This window comes from Palaemon carinicauda, chromosome 31, assembly GCF_036898095.1.
Source record: "Palaemon carinicauda isolate YSFRI2023 chromosome 31, ASM3689809v2, whole genome shotgun sequence".
NCBI classification, from domain to species: Eukaryota; Metazoa; Arthropoda; class Malacostraca; order Decapoda; family Palaemonidae; genus Palaemon; species Palaemon carinicauda.
The window spans coordinates 67,264,653-67,285,308 of NC_090755.1; the positions used below are offsets into that span (position 1 = coordinate 67,264,653).

Below are 20,656 nucleotides of genomic sequence, written 5' to 3' on the forward strand. Positions count from 1 at the left end.
ATATCCACAGAAAAAGAATGTCTAATATTATCACATACAAAATTGAAATTATTAAACATGGGTCCTTCTCTCTATGCTCATATAGAATAGAAAAGTGAATCTGTTGCGGTCAGATGAGGATAAAACTATTGTCGTCGTGGTTAAGCCTAAGTCACTGGAATAATATATATATATATATATATATATATATATATATATATATATATATATATATATATATATATATATATATATATATATATATATATATATATATATATATACGAGTATATATGGTATATGCTTTATTAATTGGTACTGTATAATAGTCCAGGTTATATATCGCTTACCATTAGTAACTCATGTATAACTTTATAATATGAATGACACCGTCTTGTCAATGCGATTGTACTTGACTGTTTCGGCCCCCTTTCTCAGACGAACATTTTCCCTCCGTGAATCTTTTCTCTCTCGTGTCCCAAGTAGAGGTTCAATTTCATGATCAGCCTGAGAACTCTTAGTAACAGAAGTCTCAGGAGAAGCACGATTGGAAGTTTCTTCTGCTTCCACATTTTCATGGATGATATTCTTAATTCTTGAACATCTTGCTTGGAGATATTCCCTGGCAGGGTGGAAGCTGATGGTTGTCACGGCGCTTTCATGGTAAGACAGATTGTCTCGTAGATGGCGCTGTGAATTAGCTTCGAGTCCTACCGGAGGTCATTTGGTTGCTCGAAATATACCCAGGGTTAGCTGTTTCTCTCTGATCCATTCAAGCTGGAATAAGAAAGTTACGTGGTCCTATATGAAACACCTTGTATTCTACCCCAAGGATAGGTATGGCCCTTTAATTCAAGACGCCCTCGAATGTTATATCAAGCATTTGTCACCAAGGTCTATAGAATATTCATATAGACCTTGTTTGTCACAACCAACATTCTTTTTATTTAGATTGCATAATTATAACGATTATTTCAACAAAACCCTCATTGCAGCTTTGAATTGATTGGCAAAATAAGAAGTATGTAGAAATGGAAACTATTATCTTACCTTTTTCGCCGTGATATCACACATCTGATCATGGAAGGCTACATCTGATCCAAACTTTTCCCTCGTGGACTCGAAGATTTTCAGATCATTTCGTAGGATTTTCATCCACTCCTCGCCAGAGTCAATCGTTATCACGTTCTGGAAACCTTCTGACTCTAGTGCTTGCTTGTAAGAGTCGAAAGTCATTGGAAAGCAGGCTGTGAATTAAAGTAGAGCGTAATGTAAGTCTAGGTGGTCTAAGTGATAGTAATCCCAGAGCACAAATTTATCCTAAATTATTGTTGTCTCAAAGCATAACGATAGCCTAAGTAATTATAGTCTCGGGCATAATGCTAGCTGAAGTATTATAGTCGAAAAGCATATTGTCAGCCTAAATTAGCATAGTTCTCAGAGTATGATATTATCGTAGGCGATTGTAATCTCAGATCATAATGTTAGCCTAAGTGATTGTGCTATAGTTCTCATGAGAGGGCCTCATACACAGTACTAGAAAAGGATTATATTAGGGCTGAAATACTTTGGTTAATGTTTTCAATGCTTTCAAAGCCATATTTTCTGATTAGATTATTCCATTACATTACTTTAGACATTTTTTGTTATATGGAAGATTAAATGTACCTCTTCTATGTTATAAGACCTGCGAAAAAGGCTGATTTTTACATATTAAATGTTAATGTAAAGATAAAAATATTGTAATGATTTGTAACTCGATGTTGTATTCTAGAATAGGAGTTTCTGGATATTTCCCATAACTTATTCTATGATGCCAGCCGCTTGACGTGCGTATTGCGTAAAATCCCTCAGGAACTTTCGCGAGTCTTACAGAAAAACTTGTGGAGCATGTAAGGACATCGTCTTACCCGCCGTGTTTCCTCCCCCTGAACTCTTTTCTGTATATTGTAACTTTATTCTTTATTCCACATAGTGGATTCTTGTACAACAATGTTACACTCTTTGAGAGCTTTATATCCATGTATAATATTGTATATTTCATTAGGCTACCGCCTTGATATTTCATATTTATATTTGAAACAAAACACAAATGATTGAGACGGTTGGAAAGGTGTCCCGCCCGGGCTACTTATCCGTATGCACTCTGTAATGTAGTGACCGTTGCATGTTCAATAAATTGTCAGTCTCTCTCTGCTCGTCTTGTTGTCCTCACAACTGGTGACCCGGGAGATGTTGGAAACACATAGCAGTTTTGTCTTGCCATTAACGGACTAATTACGGCTGCCTTTCCTTTGAATATCTCCTTTTGCCATCAACGTTTAACGACGTCTTTTGGCTTTATCCCACTTAGTTTTGTGAGGCAGCAATGATGAGTATATCTGACATAAGCAGCTCAAATCCTTGGCCCAATGCATCAACTGACCACGACGATGCCGCCCAGCCCATCGTGCCAAACAACCACTCAGCTGCACCCATAGTCAAGCTGCCACCATTCTCACAACACAACACCACCTCCTGGTTTATGAGGGTAGACGTACTCTTCAGGGTGGACAAGCTAAACGACCCCTGCGCCAAAGCTGACATCATCCTGACCTCCATCCCTGAGGAGGTACTTGACAAGATCTCCCCATGGCTCACCGCCCACTCCGGTCAGGTATCCTACGACGACCTACGAACCAAACTAATCAACAAATACTCGCTTTCCATCTCGGCAAGGGCACAGAGGGTACTTGATCTCAGCAATAGACCTATGGGCAACACCTCTCCCGATGAACTGGTTGGACTTCTCATGCTGCCAGAAACCGATGCCAATGGACGACGATGAGAGATAAGCCTATCTCGCGAAATATTCCTTCGATGCCTCCCACAGGACATGAGAGCCCAGCTCACCGACACCGACAACCTGCCGATAAACGACCTCCTGTCAAGGGCACAGAAATTATACGAAGCCTCCAAGGCCTCCTGCCTTGGCGCATCATCCTCCTTCAGTTGCTCATCCCTCGACTCCTCGGCGGCGCCCCCTGCTGATGACGACGAAATCCTCGCCCTGATGAAGAAGAAACCTCCGCAGCCAATGCAGCAGAACCATAGACCGAACCCGACTTGGTGTTTCTACCACCAGCAGTTTAGGGGCAATGCAATGAAGTGCAGGGCCCCCTGCAAGTTCCCGAAAAAATTTTGACACTAATCACCGCTTAATCAACCGTAGTCACAGTAGAAGATCACGGCAAGATTGGATTCTACATCCTCGATGCCATATCCAACCATAGGCTTATGGTCGATACCGGCTGTATGGAATCAACATTCCCTCTCTCACAGGCGGACCTAAACCAGGCGCCTAGCAGTGACGCTCCCTCCCTCATCGCCACCAACGGATCTCCCATACAGTGTTATGGGACCAGGGTGCTTAAAATATCAATCATGGGTTGATTTTACTCTTGGCCCTTTGCCATCGCTGACGTCAGACACCCTCTCCTCGGCGCTGACTTCCTAGCTCACCATGGCCTCCTCGTCGACGTCTCTGGGAAACGCCTCAACAACACTGGGACATGCCGAACCCTCCCACTACGAGCTGGTCCAGGTATCACACTAATCTCCGCCATCGTAGCGCAGCCCTACGCCGCCCTTCTTCAGGAGTTCCCGACGTTTTCAAGCCAGAATTTCAACAGTTGCCGGGATCCCCTCCCAGCACGGGGTCTACCACCACATAAACACAACGGGACATCCCACGCACACCAAGTTCTGCCGCATCCCGCTGCAGAAGCTAAAATATGCCAAACGGTCCTTCGAAGAAATGGAACGGATGGGCATATGCAAGAAGGCGTCCAGTCCTTGGGCATCTCCGCTCCACATGGTAAAGAAACCGGACGGAACATGGAGGACCTGCGGTGACTATCGGCGCCTTGACCTCATCACAATGCCAGACCACTACCCCCTGCCGAATATGCAAGACCTCACCAGCGCATTTCATGGGGCAAAGATTTTTATTAAGATGGACCTGCTCAAATCATACTTTCAGGTTCCTGTGTTCCCAGAGGACGTGCCTAAGACCGCCATCATAACGCTGTTCAGCTCCTACACCCTCTCATACTCACCCTTCGGCCTACGCAACGCAGGGGCCACCTTTCAACGACTGATGGATAGCATCCTCAGGGACCTGCCATTCTGCGTCTGCTACGTGGACGAAATCTTAATCTACTCCAGGACGAAAGAGGAACACTGGAAACACGTACGCGCTGTGCTGAAACGCCTTCAGGAGAACGGTTTGATCATGTGTTTCGACAAGTGCGCATTCAGCGCCGAGAGGGTGGACTTCCTCGGACATCAAATATCCGCAGCGGGCGTGAAGCCCACGTCAACCAAGGTGGACGCCATGAAAACCTTCCTAACCCCAACGACCATCCGGCACCTTCAGGAGTTTTTGGGGATGGTAAACTACTACTGTTGCTTCTTCCCCAACATCGCCCACATCCTGATTTCCCTCAACGACGTCCTGAAGGGAAGAGCCAAGAAGGTCGTTTGGGGTCCCCTGCAGCAACGCGCCTTCGACAGGACGAAGGCAGCTCTCGCCGAAGCCACCACCTTGGGGTACCATGACGACAGTGACCCCCTGAAATTGACAACCGACGCCAGTAACGTCACCTGCGGTGCTGTCCTCGGACAGATCGTCAACGGTTACCCGCAGCCCTTGGGCTTCTTCAGCAAGAAACTCAAACCCGTAGAAACCAGGGACAGCGTGTTTGATAGGGAGCTCCTTGCCGTCTACCTCGCCGTCCGCAACTTCAGATACATACTTGAAGGAATACCCTTCATCATCATAATGGACCACCAGCCAATGATCCATGCTTTCACAAAGTCTTCAGATGCATGGTCCTCTCGCCAACAACGACACTTGGCAGCTATTGCAGAATCCGGCTGCACTATCAGCTACGTACCGGGTAAGAAGAACCCCGTTGCCGATGCCCTCTCCAGGATCGAGATCAATACAGTCCACCTGGGGATCGACTATGTAAACCTCGCCGTAGAACAGCCGAACGACCCAGAGGCCCAAGACTATCGTATGACAGCATCAACGCTACGAATGAAGGACATTTCCCTCAGACCGGGCAGGGAAACCATCCTCTGCGACACCAGCATGGGCCGCCTGTGCCCAAGGATTCCCACCTCCTGCAGAAGGAAGATCTTCGACTTTATCCACGGATTATCACACCCCTTGGGTTGCACTACAGCCCGCCTGTTATCCGAAAAATTAATCTGGCCAGGAATCAAGAAAGACGCCTGCGAGTGGGCGAGAACCTGCATTAACTGCCAGAAGAGTAAGGTCAACCGCCATACCGAGTCAGGAGTCGGAGATTTTCCCCAACCCAAGAGACGATTCGGACACATCCACGTGGACGTCGTGGGACCTCTGCCGGGGGAAAACGATTCCTCAAAACAAGAGCAACCTTTCCCTGACCTCAAGCAACAGAGGGGAATTACATTGCCCTCCACGATACAATGATTAATCGCATCAACCATCTACGATGCCCGCTGTCTGGGGGGTGGGAGTACTTGTACGGATATCGTCTTACCCGCCATGTTTCCTCCCCCTGAACTCTTTTTTGTATATTGTAACTTTATTCTTTACTCCACGCAATGGATTCTTGTACAACAATGTTGCGCTCTTTGAGACTTTATATCCATGTATAATATTGTATATTTCATTAGGCTGCCGCCTTGATATTTTATATTTATGTTTGAATCAAAACACAAATGATTGTGGCGGTTGGAAAGGTGTCCCGCCCGGGCTACTTATCCGTCTGCACTCTGCAATATGGTGACCGTTGCATGTTCAATAAATTATCAGTCTCTCTCTGCTCGTCTTGTTATCCTCACAAGCATATAAAAGAAAGTATGTTGCTGCACTGGAACAGACAAGATTCGTTTATCTCCTAGTGGACATTGCTCTTGTGAAGACATTTCTTAGACACCAGTTGTTTCTCCCATTATTTCTACGTTGCCGATAAATCAAATAACAAGGAAACCTTGGAAGATCGAATACCACCAGAACCTGTGTCCTTGTTTATCATCCTATATATCCGAAACTAGGACCTGGAGATCCTTCAAATTTCGGTGCCAAGTTTCGTCATCTGTCTCTCACTTCATAGAGACTTATAAAGCTAAGGTCTACGGCACCATACGATTTATTTTTTAATTGTTGTCAATTTCGTAAACTGTGAGCATTTTGTGAATCTTGTAATTAATTTCAAAGTAGCCTAACATTGTCTTTCTTACTGTACAGTTGAGCTACAGTTGATAAATACTTACAAGTTGATTGTTTGGAAGCTTCCAACTTAACTGTACGATATTCAGATCTTTATTAAATGAACAATTGTTTCCATGGAAACCTATTGATTGTTTTACTTTACAGATGCCATTATTAGAAAGCCTGTTCTCCACTGAAATTATTAGCATTCACGAACTACGAATTATTCCTACCTGTTACCTGTCTATCCCTTGAACTTACGCTTAATGGTTTCGAGATAATCCAAGAAAGATGATGGAGGAGGAGAAGTTCCTTTTAAGAAGTCAGTGAAGAAGACAGTTCCGCCAGGTCTCAGCCAACGCTGGAATTCGGATCGGTCAGTAAATAACATTATTTAATAAACACTAGATAGTAGACTAAAACGATATTGAGAAATAAAGTATATTTACTAGAGATTAATAAAAACAACTAAGATGAATAGCTAATAGTTTACCCATTTATAATAGCTAAATTATAGAAATAGACTCAGTACAAGGTTTGAACTTGTTAAAAAAGAAACTCTGACCCGTATGGAATGATAAATGGATATAAAGAAATTTTCAATTATTCTTTCTAAGTCGCTATAAGCTTATAAGAAAAAAAACCTGGCCAATTTACTCAATTGATATTATACATAAAAGAATATCGAGTGCTTAATGTACTATTAGATGTTCCCCAGGGTTCATTGTTGACCCTTCCACTATCGTCAGTTTATTTCAATAGAACAGTTTGGTCCTTTCCGAATGACACCAGCCGTGCATTTCAACTACCATTACGTGACCATTGTGCACAGAGATTAACTTGCAAGCTTAGTTTGTTTGGGTGTAATGCCAACACCTTTTAAAGGACTATTTCGTCAAAGGCTAATTATTTTCCTCCTGACTCGAAGGGCTAACTACTGTACTGTAACAGTTAAGTGGCTACTTTCCACTAGGTAAGGGTAGAGGAGACTCTTAAGGTATGGGAAGCAGCTCCTCCAGGAGAAGGACACTCCAAAATCAAATCATTTCTATCTAGTATTGGGTAGTGCCATAGCCTCTATTCCATGGTCTCCCACTATCTTTGGTTTAAGTTCATCTGCTTGATGGTACACTATCTGTGTTCTTATTTGCTTTCCTATTTGGGCTATTTTCCCTGTTGGATCCCTGGGGCTTAAACATCCTTCTTTTCCAGCTAAGGTTGTAGCTTAGCAAGTAATAATAATAATAATAATAATAATAATAATAATAATAATAATAATAATAATAATAATAATAATAATAATAATAATAATAATAATAATAACAACAAAGGCAATGCAAAGTTATAGAGCAGTTAGTTGGACAGGAGAGGAACCCAAAACCGTCTGATGTTACGGACTACCAACGCAAGATCTAGTGTCTTGCTATAGGCAAAGCAAACTATACCGAACCGGACCATCCTTACAGAGCATATAGAATGCTAATCTCACTGATTTGTCTTACAGAAGAAAGAGGTGGAGATGGTTTTGCATGAAAGTCACTTGAATTATAGCCCATGACAACAGCCGTATGGAGCCGTAGTCACCGTGAGAGCGGTGGCCATAATGGAGCTTGCCCAAGTCACGACACCAAGTATGTGCAACCAAGTGTTAGTAAGATGCTTGTAAGTTTAGAAGGACAATAACAATTATTTGTTTCTTCAATTCGATGAAGATAGATACACAACATGATTAGGGAGGATTTGTGTCCCTCAGGTTTGGAGGCAGTTAAGAAAAATAGTTTTACAAGAAATGTTCATATGATGTAAATTGCAACCCTATCTGAGTGAGGGTACCTTAACGTAGTGAAAGGGTTTTTCGTACCACCATGATCAACAAAGTTGTACTAGTCAGGGCCACCCATACTAGGTTGGTTTGCTGTGAACGATCAGACGAAAATACCCTTCATCACTAATGCGGACTGTCCAGCGCGGTGAGGAAAACTGGCCAAACCCCAGACATGAATTGACATATCTGAGACCTTTCTTCCTGCTGTGGTCTAAAAATGGTCGCATTTATTGTTGTTGCAAGTTAATGATTGTAATTCTAACTGTCTTGGTTTTGCACTTACGTAGAGTTTACTGAAGAGAAGCGGTTTGTTTGCTATGTATACGAAGCATTCCCTGCTGTAGATGATATCGAAGAATCCTTCCTCGTAATTCATTTCCAAAATGTCCCCAATTTCAAAATTAACCTGAAAACAAGAAATAACAGTAAATCCAAATTTATTGGTATTAGGCAACATACCAGTTTTTCATACACAAACTAGGAACCTAGGTATAAGTTTCATGCATCAATATGAGCTCAAATAGATTTACTTCTTAAATGGGAATTATCATTGGACTTAGTTTCAGTAAATACTAATTCTACTCAATTTTGTATGTTAGTACTTAAATTTACATTGAAAAACAACATTCACACAGTTGTTCATCTTGTAACGGCTGACCTATACATAACATATTATTATTCAAGGTCTATAGAATAATATTCTATAGACTTTGTTATTATCATTACTGGCTAAGCTACAACCCTAGTTGGAAAAACAGGATGCTATAAGTCAAAGGACACCAATAAAGAAAAATAGCCGAGCAAGGAAATGAAATACGGAAATAAATAAACGACAAAAGAAGTAATGAACAATTGATATAACATTTTAAGAGTAACAACACTGAAATAGATTTTTCAAAAATAAACTATAAAACATTCACTGCATGTTTGAACTTTTGAAATTCCATCGATTCAACTACCTGATTAGGAAGATCATTCCACAATAAAAATAAACAGGTAACCATCTAACCATTTTCCTGAGGTCCTTATCCAGCGCCATCTGTCTCTCGATGGCCAGGTTGATAGCAGCAACTGAGATGTCGACCCCGTGAACGTGAGCCCTGTAAGACCTCGATATGAAGAACGCGGAGTTCCCAGTTCCACATCCCACATCAAGAACTCGCTGAGCAGGACGTAATTGCAAATTTCCAAACAGTTCCTGTAAAAAAGAAAAAAATATTAGAATGAAAATTGCTGTTGAAGTTTTATTTGCATCCATCAAAGGCTATTTTTCAGCTTTGAACGTAAAGTAGGCCTAGCAATAAAGCAAATTTTGGGCTCAAGCCATGTCGTCCTAATGGAAGCTTCCTATAGACAGCTTTCTAAGGGATAATTGGCTACAGTGATACTCCTAGAGAATTGACCATAGGTCTCCAGAATTCTAACTCCTGGCGCGAGTATCCTTAAAATTTTTCTTAAGGATATCACATAATATCAGGGGACGTATATCTTGATACGACACATGGCAATCTTCACCCCGAATAGAATATTCGCTCTGAAGGGGTAGAGTGGTGAAATTGATGGGGAGCCGTTATCAAGGTTACCCTTCCTCCCCTACTATTATAGGGCCCAAAATAGCCGCTCATTCCTTATTCAGGAGCGCTTTCTCACGGTGTGTCTCCCTGCTTGCTCTAGTGTTCTAGACCGCTATTTTAAGGAATTTAACATGCATTCTCCAGCATCTTCTGCCTCTGGAAAGTTGAGTATTTAATCTTTCCTCTGTATAACTTTTAGCTCCCTTCTCACAGTGAAATTAGCATAATTTTAATGTGTTTATTGGAGCATAGCCAGTAACTGGAGGCGCCATTTTGGACTCTGTCATTCATCATACATGCCTTATTTAGTCAGCAGAATGACATTCCCGGTATTTAGCTTTAATGAATTATAGCTATTTAGGCAAAATTATACTAGTGAAGATAAGATCATGCACGTATTTTTCCTCTTCCTTAAATGCATCGATCGTATACGTTAGAGTCTTGGTGATATAGCGTAGCCGAGATCTCGCCCTGCGCTAGGCTAACCTAGCCTATGCGCTTTAGTATACTTTCATACATTATCCCCGTTTACCCATTTGTATCGTTTTATCAATTCAAAAGGAGATATTATATCTCCTAGAATTAATTACATAATTCGATACTCGTCTTTTTCAGAGATTTAAGGGTAAACCCTTCCTTCCCTCTGAGTGCCGCCATTAGGCGACAACCCTATCTTGGTCTTGCCATAGAGTAGTATACTCCGGCTTGACTAGGCTAGTGTTTTTCTGTCTTCCTCCTTGCCGGCGTGTATCCCGGCTTGGTTTTACGATAGTAACTCAGAGTATTCAGTCTTTATGCCGACAACTCGGCTGCCGGGAGAGTCATCACTCCCCTGCCAGCTTACAGTTGTAGACATAGGAAGCCTAACTTCCCTAGCCCGCATCCGAAGTGGTAGTACGATGCCGCCACCTTCACCCTTGCGGTCTAGAAGACAAGTCTTGTTTCGGCAAGGTCCTGGGATAAAGAATCGATATGCTTCTGCCGCCCAGGATGGCGCCGATACTGAAACGATGTTTCTTTTGTGTCTGGAAATGGCCGGCAATCCTGCCGCCTTCTCCCGACATAGCACACAAGACCCTTTCCCTGCCCCTCCCTGTCCTTTAGCGATAGCCTAGCCATCGCATGTCTTAGGCCAGTGTCCTACAATAACCCCCGCTTGCCGGATAGACTGTGGCGCCGGCCGGGCTCCTACATAGGCGGCTTGATAGCCACTCTGACTTTCCCCATACGGATGCAAGGCTCTGGGAAAGGTTTTGCCGGCCATGACGGCTGCCGGTGGGAGACCCTTTGTCTTTGAGTGTTCTTCAGTCCTCCCTTGGACTGCCATCCACATCCATGAAACCGACAACAATCGGCAGCAGATCTTGTGGCTGGGTGGAAGCTAGTATGATTCATTCCCCCCTTCCATTTGAACCCTCATTCTGGAGGAAGGCAGTAGGGATAATAGTACCTACACCCTTATTTATTGTACTAAACTATATCAATAAGGTAGTCCTTCTCTCCATGCTTTCTCTCTCTCTGTCGGCTAGTGCCGCCAGGTACTAACCTAGCCGGCATGCTGTGCCACCAGGTACTAGCCTAGCCGGTAATATGCCGACTGAACTACAGTATATACTTATACAGTAGCCAGTATTTCTGCAGTATAGTACATACTGCAGGCAGAAAACTATAGTATCTATTATACAGTAGTTTATATTTTCCAACATACCCTGTGTATCCTTTCACAGTCTATTGTTGAGACCAATCTTATATTGAAGTGAATTATTCCTGCAATACACTGATGAAAGTCATCAGATCATAATTTACCCCACAATATTAATACTTTTATGAAAGGGTCAGTGCTAGTATACACTAATTCTAACTCTAGAAGTTAGAACCCTTCACCTTTGATTTTCCTTTAATAAGGAAATTCTGATATTAATATTGGGGGAGGTCACAGCAATTGGCTGGACAGGAGGCACAAGTATGTGTCTTTCCTATTTCCTTCTAGCTTACTATCCTAAGCTATAATGGTTAAGATACCAAAAAGTTAATGCATGACATTTTTTATTTATCAAGTGTGATAAATTACCGCATACTCATTTCAATTTTCTTTCTTTACAGGAGGAGCAGAAAGTGAAGTGTGAGGTGATCTTCTGTAATTACAGAAGTAGGAACTTTTGTGGTCACACTATGTGCAGGGCTCATACCGCCTGCGTTGTGACAACTGAAACCTTGAGGTATTGGGACCCCAAGGACTGCAAAGTCTGCTCGGCCTTGGTGACCGAAGGTTTTGACGACCCCAAGTCGGAAATGGGTACGAGGGTTCCAAAAGAACTCTCCTGGACCGTACCTCCCCAACGATAGGATGCGAAGCTTGCTGTTCCTGAAGGCAACAGGTGATGCCGTCGTACCTCAGGCACGACCCGGATCTCCCTGCGTCCAGATCACAGTCGAGGCTGACGTCACTGAAGCTATGCAAGGCATGGACATCCACTAAGAAGAAAGGATGTCTGAAGTGTCCGCGGACACGGAGAAGGGTCATCTTCAAGACGATCCTGAAGAAGAGTCTACTCTACCACCCGGAGGAGATGAAGACAACGACTCGACAGAAGCCAAGGAGTCCCTTCTGCCTGTGCCGGCAGCAGAGCCGACACCGTCTACGTCTTCGGCTCCTACCCCTCCATTAAACGCAATGGGTCAGGCAGTTTTAGCCCACATTACCGCCCTAATGGAGAATCTACGTAAGGAGAACGTAGAAAGGCAAGAAAAGATGACGAGAGAGTTTCGCGATGCGACTCGGACCGTCACCTCCCGAGGGTCTTCCAAGTGACCCAGAGTATAAGACCTGCCACCCTGCTCCGAGACCAATCCCTGGAGGTATGCGGAGTTTATGCCTATCACCAATGGCAAACTCTACATTTCAGAGAAGTTGGGAGCCGTCCACTTGGACGACATTGAGTTCTGGACGAACTTCAATGCATACCCGGAGTGCTTCATCCGTGAACCAGTGTCGAAAGAGGAGACGGAACCAAAGGAGGTTATGGTATTCAACCACAACAAGGCACAGGCTCTCTTGACGAGTAGCCTGAAGAAGGCAGGTTATACTAACTCGCGAGTCTCTGCAATGAGCAAGAAACACCCTACCTTTTTTGCTCCTTCTTCGAGAGCCTTCCCCTTCATGTCGAAGGCTTTTCAGAGTGTTCTCAAGGCGGTTGAGGCAGGCAAACCATGCCCTACACTAGAGGAGTGTAGGCCTCTGTCTCTGGCCTTGCCCACGGATGAGAAGGAATGAAAGGAGGTCCACCTAACCTTCTCAGTAGGCAAGCTTGAAGCAGATATCGCGGGACAGCAGTTCAGCGAGAACCTACGAAGCTATCAGACTTTCTCTTGCAAAGGGAACAAGAGACAAAAGAGAGGCTAGCCGCTTCTCTTTCCCTCCAGAACTGCACAGAGGTGTGCAGGCCACAACAGCACCCCAGATATACTCACGGTCCTGGCCAAGATACACATGGCCACCCTCGTAAAGGACCTGTACGCCTTCTTGAAGGCCAGGAGAGCCTGTAGGGAGTTCGTGTTTGCTGCTGCAACGGTGAAACACAAAACCAGGAAGCTGATTTCTCCCAGCATCTGGGGTAAGGACCTCTTCCCAAAAGAAGTGGTCCAAGTGGTAGTTGAGAAAGCTACCACGGACAATAGGAACCTTCTCCAAAAGTGGGGCATCTCCTCAAAGAGGAAGTCTTCCCCAGACGCTGGTCCCCAACCCAAATGGAAGACAAAGAAGCCAAGACTACCTTCTTGGCCTACTCAGCAACATCGCACGGTCACCATGACCGCGATGCCCCAAGTGGTCACTCAGCCACAGACCACCTTCCAAGTGGTGCCTCAACAGCTGGTTGCCCAGTCACCAGCTTTCAACACAGTGTTTGAGAGGCACACTACTACCTTTCGCCCGAAAGGAAGAGGATCTCGACGGGGCTCCTCAAGACACCCCTCACAAGGCAGGGGAGGACTCGGTCAGGGTGGCAAACCCTCCGGACCACCTCAGCAATGAGATGCTACAGGTAGGAGGGAGACTCCAACACTTTCGGGATCGTTGGACCTTCGATCCCTGGGCCCACAGCCTAATCAAGAATGGACTAGGATGGAAATGGAACAGATCTCCATCTTCATTTCCTCAATTCTTCCAACACTCCACCCCCTTACTGGAAGAATATACCTTAGAACTTTTGAACAAGAAGGTTATAAGGAAAGCAAAGTCCATCAAACTCCAGGGAAGGCTGTTTTGCGTTCCCAAGAAGGACTCAGATAAACTCAGAGTCATTCTGGACTTGTCACCACTCAACGAATTCATTAAGAACAACAAGTTTAGGATGTTAATCCTTCAACACATCAGGATCCTGTTACCAAAAGTGGCGTACACAGTCTCAATAGACCTTGCAGATGTTTACTGGCACCTTCCAGTCAGCCGCCCCCACTCCTCCTACCTAGGATTCAAGCTACAGAAGACAAAGTATGTCTTCAGAGCCATGCCCCTCGGACTAAACATAGCCCCAAGGATCTTCATAAAACTTGTGGATGCAATCGTACAACAACTATGCCTAGAAGGCATTCAAGTAGCAACGTACCAGGACAACTGGCTGGTGTGGGCAGCATCCAAGACTGCTTCTCTGCAAGCATCTAAGAAAGTGATCCAGTTCCTGGAACATCTGGGATTCAAGATCAACTTCAAGAAGTCTCGCCTCTCTCCAGCACAGAAGTTTCAATGGCTGAGAATCCATTGGAACTTGAGGTCACACTGCCTCTCCATTCCACCAAGGAAGAGGAGAGAGATCGCGGGTTCTGTCAAGAGACTACTGAAATCCGACAGGATCTCAAGACGCCAACAGGAAAGAGTACTGGGCTCTCTCCAGTTTGCAGCAGTAACAGACCCAGTGCTAAGAGCACAGCTGAAAGATGCATCAGGAGTCTGGAGAAGATACGCATCAAACGCTCGAAGAGATCTATAGAGACCGGTATTGACCTTACTACAATCACTTCTCAAGACGTGGTCGAAGGTCAAGAGCCTAAAGAGGATCGTTCCCGTACAACCACCTCCCCCATCGGTGACCATCCATACGGATGCCTTAATGGAAGGATGGGGAGGTCACTCCTATCAAAGGAAAGCCAAAGGGACCTGGTCATCCCTGTTCAAGACCTTTCACATCTATATTCTGGAGGCCATGGCAGTCCTCTTAACGCTGAAGAAACTATCCCCTCACAGATCAGCCCATATCAGGCTGGTCTTGGATAGCGAAGTGATAGTGAAATGTCTGAACCGACAAGGCTCGAGATCGCCCCACATCAACCATGTGATATTAGCCATCTTTCGTTTAGTGAAAAAGAAGAGATGGCACTTATTGGCAGTTCACCTACAAGGGTTCCGCAATGTGATGGCGGACTCTCTATCCAGGCTAAAGCCGATAGAGTCAGAATGGTCCCTAGATGCAGACTCATTCTCCTTCATCTTGGAAAAGTCCCAGAACTGCAGATCGACCTCTTCACGACGAGCGACAACAAGAAACTACCTCGATATGTAGCCCCATACGAGGATCCTCTGGCAGAAGCGATGGACGCCATGTCCATCGATTGGAACAGATGGATCTGGATCTACCGGTTCCCTCCAACGAATCTCCTGCTGAAAGTCCTCAACAAGCTGCGATCCTTCAAAAGAACTTCAGCAGTAGTGGCCTCCAAGTGTCCCAAGAGCAATTGGCTCCCTCTGATAATGGAACTGAAACTGCGGCTGGTCCCTCTACCGAACCCAGCTCTATCCCAGTTGGTTCAGAAGTCGACTGTCTTCGCTTCATCACAGAGAACCCAAAACCTTCATCTCATGATTTTCTCGCCTTAGCAGTCAAGAAAAAATTTGGGATCTCGAAAGGCAGTATAGACTTCCTAGAAGAATACAAGTCAAAGTCAACCAGAAGACAATACGAATCGTTTTGGAAAAAATGGGTTGCTTTTGTTAAAGCAAAAAGGCCGAAAGAAATCTCAATAGACTTCTGCCTGTCCTTCTTCATCCACCTTCATGAGCAAGGCTTGGCTGCCACCACGATAACTACGTTTAAGTCAGCTTTGACTAGACCTCTTCTATATGCCTTCCAGGTGGACCTGGCGAACGAAATCTTCAATAAGATTCCGAAGGCATGCGCTAGACTTAAACCAGCAGCCCTTCCGAAGTCCATTTCATGGTCTCTGGACAAAGTCTTACACTATGCTTCAACCTTGAATAATGAGGATTGTTCTCTTAAGGATCTAACACAAAAAGTGATATTCCTGTTCGCTATAGCCTCACGGGGTAGAGTTAGTGAAACAGTAGCCCTATCAAGAGACGAGGGCCATATTCAGTTCACAGAAGTGGGAGAACTGAATCTCTTTCCTGATCCTACTTTTCTCGCCAAAAACTAGCTACCCACCAAAAGGTGGGGTCCCTGGAGAATCTGCCCTTTGAAAGAAGATGTCTCTATATGTCCAGTAGAGTGTCTAAAGGTCTATCTCCAAAGAACTTCAGACTTCAAGGGAGGACAGCTCTTCAAAGGCAAAACCTTAGGATCAAACTTATCCCTAAAACAACTGAGGGTGAAGCTCACCTACTTCATTCGCAGAGCGGATCCTGATAGTACACCCGTAGGTCATGATCCGAGAAAAATTGCTTCCTCACTGTACTTTTTTCAGTATATGGACTTTGAGCGTCTCTGCTCAGACACTGGTTGAAAATCCTCCAGAGTTTTTTATAAACATTATGCGAAGCAAGTGCATGCGTTGAAACATTTTGGGGTGGCGGCAGGTAGCGTAGTGAAACCTGTCGTCTAGTGGTGCGATGAACAGTGAATTGATTGGGACTTTTCAATTTGGGTGAAAAGGTGTTGACACCTTCCAGTGCAATACCCATTTATTGAGTGTCACCCTGGTGACATTAGGACTGTTTTTTTTTTAGGTGCAGAATTATATCAATGACACTAGTGCCATGTGTACACTTGTACACAGTGTTGATAGTTATCCAACATTTACAGTAAAATTATCTTAATAATTCTTTAGCTGATTTTGAGATGCATCAAAATTTTCTTACCTTTCAGGTAGAAAATATTTTTATTTGTATATGTTGAATGTATAATTATATTACAAATTTTAATACACCTGTTCCATTTGATTATCGATTTAATAAAATGGTGAAAGTGTATTTGCGTCTTATTTTGCCCTATATGTAGCTAAATAAACTTAGCCGGACTCTTTTACTTATTTTCCTAAGTAAAGTTCATACTTAAGGTACTTAATCATATGAACAAAAAGATCTGAATGATATTTATATTTGTTCCTATATGAATACAAACCTTGTGCTTCTATCGCCGAGTATGTCATTTCCCTGCAGGGGGCAGGAGCCCTAACTTTGTTCCATGCTTAGTGGTAATGACGTATAACGGTATCGCCATATATTTCAGTGGTCTGGATGACCACATAGAAGCTGACTCAAGGTTGAGGCACTTATACAAACCCACAGATATAGTACTTTCAAGTAATTCCCTGGTAAACTTCCATCAGGACGACATGGCTTGAGCCCAAAAAACGGATTTTGAAGTAAAACGAAAAATCTATTTTTGGGTGAGATGGCCATGTCGTCCTGAAGGACTCACCCTCCTTTCCTAAGAAAAGGATTATGTAATAATCCCCTCCGAAACTACTCTATCTGTAGCACCATGCTCAATCCTACAAGGAATGAGCGGCCATTTTGGGCCCTGTAATAGGGGAGGAAGGGTAACCTTGATAACGGCTCCCCTTCAATTTCGCCACTCTTCCCCCTCAGAGCGAAAACTCTATTCGGGGTGAAGATTGCCATGTGTCGTATCAAGATATACGTCCCCTGATATTATGCGATATCCTTAAGAAAAATTTTGAGGATACTCGCACAAGGAGTTAGAATTCTGGAGACCTATGGTCAATTCTCTGGGAGTATCACTGTAGCCAAATATCCCTTAGAAAGCTGTCTATAGGAAGCTTCCATCAGGACGACATGGCCATCTCACCCAAAAATAGATTTTTCGCTTTGCTTCAAAATCCGTTTATTCTCTTTTTTTAGAATAGTACCTTCGCTGTGTCCTCTCCTCCTGTGTATATCCAGGGTGACGCGAAGATCTTCTCCATAATTGCAATATTTTGTGGGGAATAACGATCTCTTAACATCTCGTGGACGTCGTTCACTTTGTCATTGTCCTTCCGCTGGGCTAAGAAACAAACCTGATTTGGGGCACTCTGAAACTGGGAGAAGCATTATAAGGATCAACTACCCCCATGATGTCATAGCCAATCATATAGTCTCCCGCGTTAACAGGGGTCACAATACATCCCCTTAATAGGATTACAAGTTAGTATCATTTGAAATTCGTAAGGGGATGTATTACGACCGTTGCTAACGTTGGGGGACTATGTGATTGGCTATGACGTCATCAGGGGCTGTGGCTTATTTAGCCCGGAATCTTTGAAGCGACTATAGTTATGATAGGGATTCAAATGCAAAGGTAGGTAACAGAAAGAGATTATATTATTTGTATTATTGAGTATATTGATCTCAATTATTGATAGAATGAACTGGATTAACATTGGGTGTTCAAAGAAGCTCTTAAAATCCTTAAGAAAATGTTAATGCTGTTAGAATCTTAAACTTTAGCAGATATATGATTTATAAGTAAAAGATTTGTGAGAATACTTAAGAATTTAAGTGCGTTATTTTTCTGACAGAAATTTAATAAAAGGCTGTAAGTTTTATATGTAAATTTGTTAGTCGTCGTCAACTTACCTTCAATAAGGCTTAGACCTATTCTTGACCAACACGTAAAAGAAAACAACTACAAAATCCTAAGAAAAATGCCCCCTTTTAATGAAATTCAAGATAGAAGCCTCTGTAAGACCCTTATGTAACTTCATATACTCCTCTACTTTTTCTTGTGCAATTGATACTATTACTTGAAAGTATTCCAAGGTTATTTGGGCTTATGCTGTGTGCAATTATTAATTGCATTGCAATAAGCTTCTAATCACGCATCAGGTGCATAACACTTGGACTTTCTTAAGGTGAAAGGAAAAAAAAAGATTTTGGAGGAATCAAATCAGAATCTGAACACATAAGCAGATCAATAGAAAATATTTCTCTCAATAAAACTGGTCCTGAGAGAGAGAGAGAGAGAGAGAGAGAGAGAGAGAGAGAGAGACTTGCTGAATTTAATTATGATTAGTGTTAGATCTCTGGTTATTTACCTGCAAATATGACTGGACATTTTTGGCGCGCAAAAGTCTAAAGTTCTGTGAACGAAGCAACTCGCTGTAGTATAACAACGAGCGGAAAATCGTTGGGTTCCCTGGCTGGTTCACTGTGCCTGTGGAGATGGAATGTATTCAGCTTAACAGTAAATGGAAATAGATTTCGTCATGTTTTGTCATGAAAAGAATATAGGCTACTGTCTACAGTGGACAGGTGTTATATTTGTAGTCGAAGTCCATAGGTTCCGTCATTGATTTTATTGTGCTAATTTCCATCTAAGCTTTGACTTTAATAAACAAAAATCTTGGTCTATGATTTTTTCATCAAATCAGTTACAGGTACTGATTTGCATTATCTTTTTTATATTAGCCTTTATTTTCTTCCCTTTTTTCAGAAAAGACTCACCGATTGATTGAAAGCAAGACTCCCGAAAGAAAAAGTGACCTCCGGGGGCCAGCCATGACAGAACCCGGGAGATAAATTGGGACACTTCTTCGTCCGTCAGATACTTCAAGATCCAACTGCTGAAGACGAAGTGGAAGGAACCAGGAGGGAAATCGAGTCTGCGAAAGTAAATTGCAGTAGAGTAGTGTGGAGTTGAACAGGTAGATAATGATATGGGAAGGCAGGTGAGACAATATGTTTTAGAATTTTTAGGGTGCAGAGCAGTATGGTGTCATATTATATATATATATATATATATATATATATATATAGATAGATAGATAGATAGATAGATAGATAGATAGATAGATAGATATAGTGCAAACAAGTACAATGTCTTACTTCCTTATTAAGTTGAAAAGGTGCCACAATGATGTAAGACGTGTATGAAAATTAGGTGTATTTTTGTAGATATTACAAAGCACTTTTAGAGCTTTTGTCCATCATCTGTGAACTTGGTCAAATATTTTTATGTAGTTATGACTTGAGAGAGAGAGAGAGAGAGAGAGAGAGAGAGAGAGAGAGAGAGTTACCATGTCCACAGATGATGGACGAAAGCTCTAAATGTGCTTTGTAATATCTACAAAAATACACCTAATTTTCATACACGTCTTACATTATTGTGGCACCTTTTCACACACACACACACACACACACACACACACACTATATATATATATATATTATATATATATATATATATATATACATGCAACAAAGGGTGGCTCAAGAGAAAAACAATACAAGGATGACTCATATTTCTCATTTATTTGTTGAATCCTGACTAGACTTGAACCAACGCCGAATGGACTTCTAGTGCTCTTTTCAGGTCTGCAAATGTCAGTGTGTCAGAAAGAAGAAAAAGAAGAAGGGACTTACTGAACGACGTCTTTGCAGATGTAAGTGATGTTGGTGAATTTCTTATTATTATTTTGGTTCTGGTCCAGGAAGCTCTGACTGATGTCAACAGCCGTTACGTGTTGCGCTACTTTGGCCAGCTCGGTGGTGAAACGGCTGATGAAGGCATAAAGGTAAGTTTAGCGCCATTTTTTATAGCTTAACTAAAGTTTTATTGCATTTAAAATCAGCTGTTTTATTATTAAGATTTCACTTATTGGTGTATACCATTTTGTGTATAAGAGATCCAGAGGTGTTGTAATTTCAAGTGCAAAATATGGTACATAAAGACGACTCCGGTGGTTTTGTATTCAAAAGCGCATTCTGAGTTTCTGACGTAGGCTACACCATAGCTTACTGTAGATATCCTACCATATTATTATTATTATTATTATTATTATTATTATTATTATTAT

At 42.8% G+C, this 20,656-nt stretch overlaps 1 protein-coding gene across 1 annotated transcript in view; it reads right to left on the reverse strand.

The window, feature by feature from the left end:
• Nucleotides 1–264: 264 nt before the first annotated feature.
• LOC137624506 (uncharacterized) overlaps nt 265–20,656 on the reverse strand; it is a 24,317-nt gene continuing 3,925 nt past the window's right edge. Inside the window, exons 3-11 of the mRNA XM_068355319.1 lie at nt 20,223–20,357; nt 19,305–19,462; nt 18,896–19,014; nt 17,729–17,899; nt 9,061–9,249; nt 8,335–8,457; nt 6,488–6,587; nt 1,030–1,226; nt 265–756 (exon numbers count right to left, since the gene is read on the reverse strand). Of these exons, the coding sequence (XP_068211420.1) occupies nt 700–756; nt 1,030–1,226; nt 6,488–6,587; nt 8,335–8,457; nt 9,061–9,249; nt 17,729–17,899; nt 18,896–19,014; nt 19,305–19,462; nt 20,223–20,357 (1,249 nt within the window). The 3' untranslated portion in view covers nt 265–699. The remainder of the gene's footprint in view (nt 757–1,029; nt 1,227–6,487; nt 6,588–8,334; nt 8,458–9,060; nt 9,250–17,728; nt 17,900–18,895; nt 19,015–19,304; nt 19,463–20,222; nt 20,358–20,656) is intronic.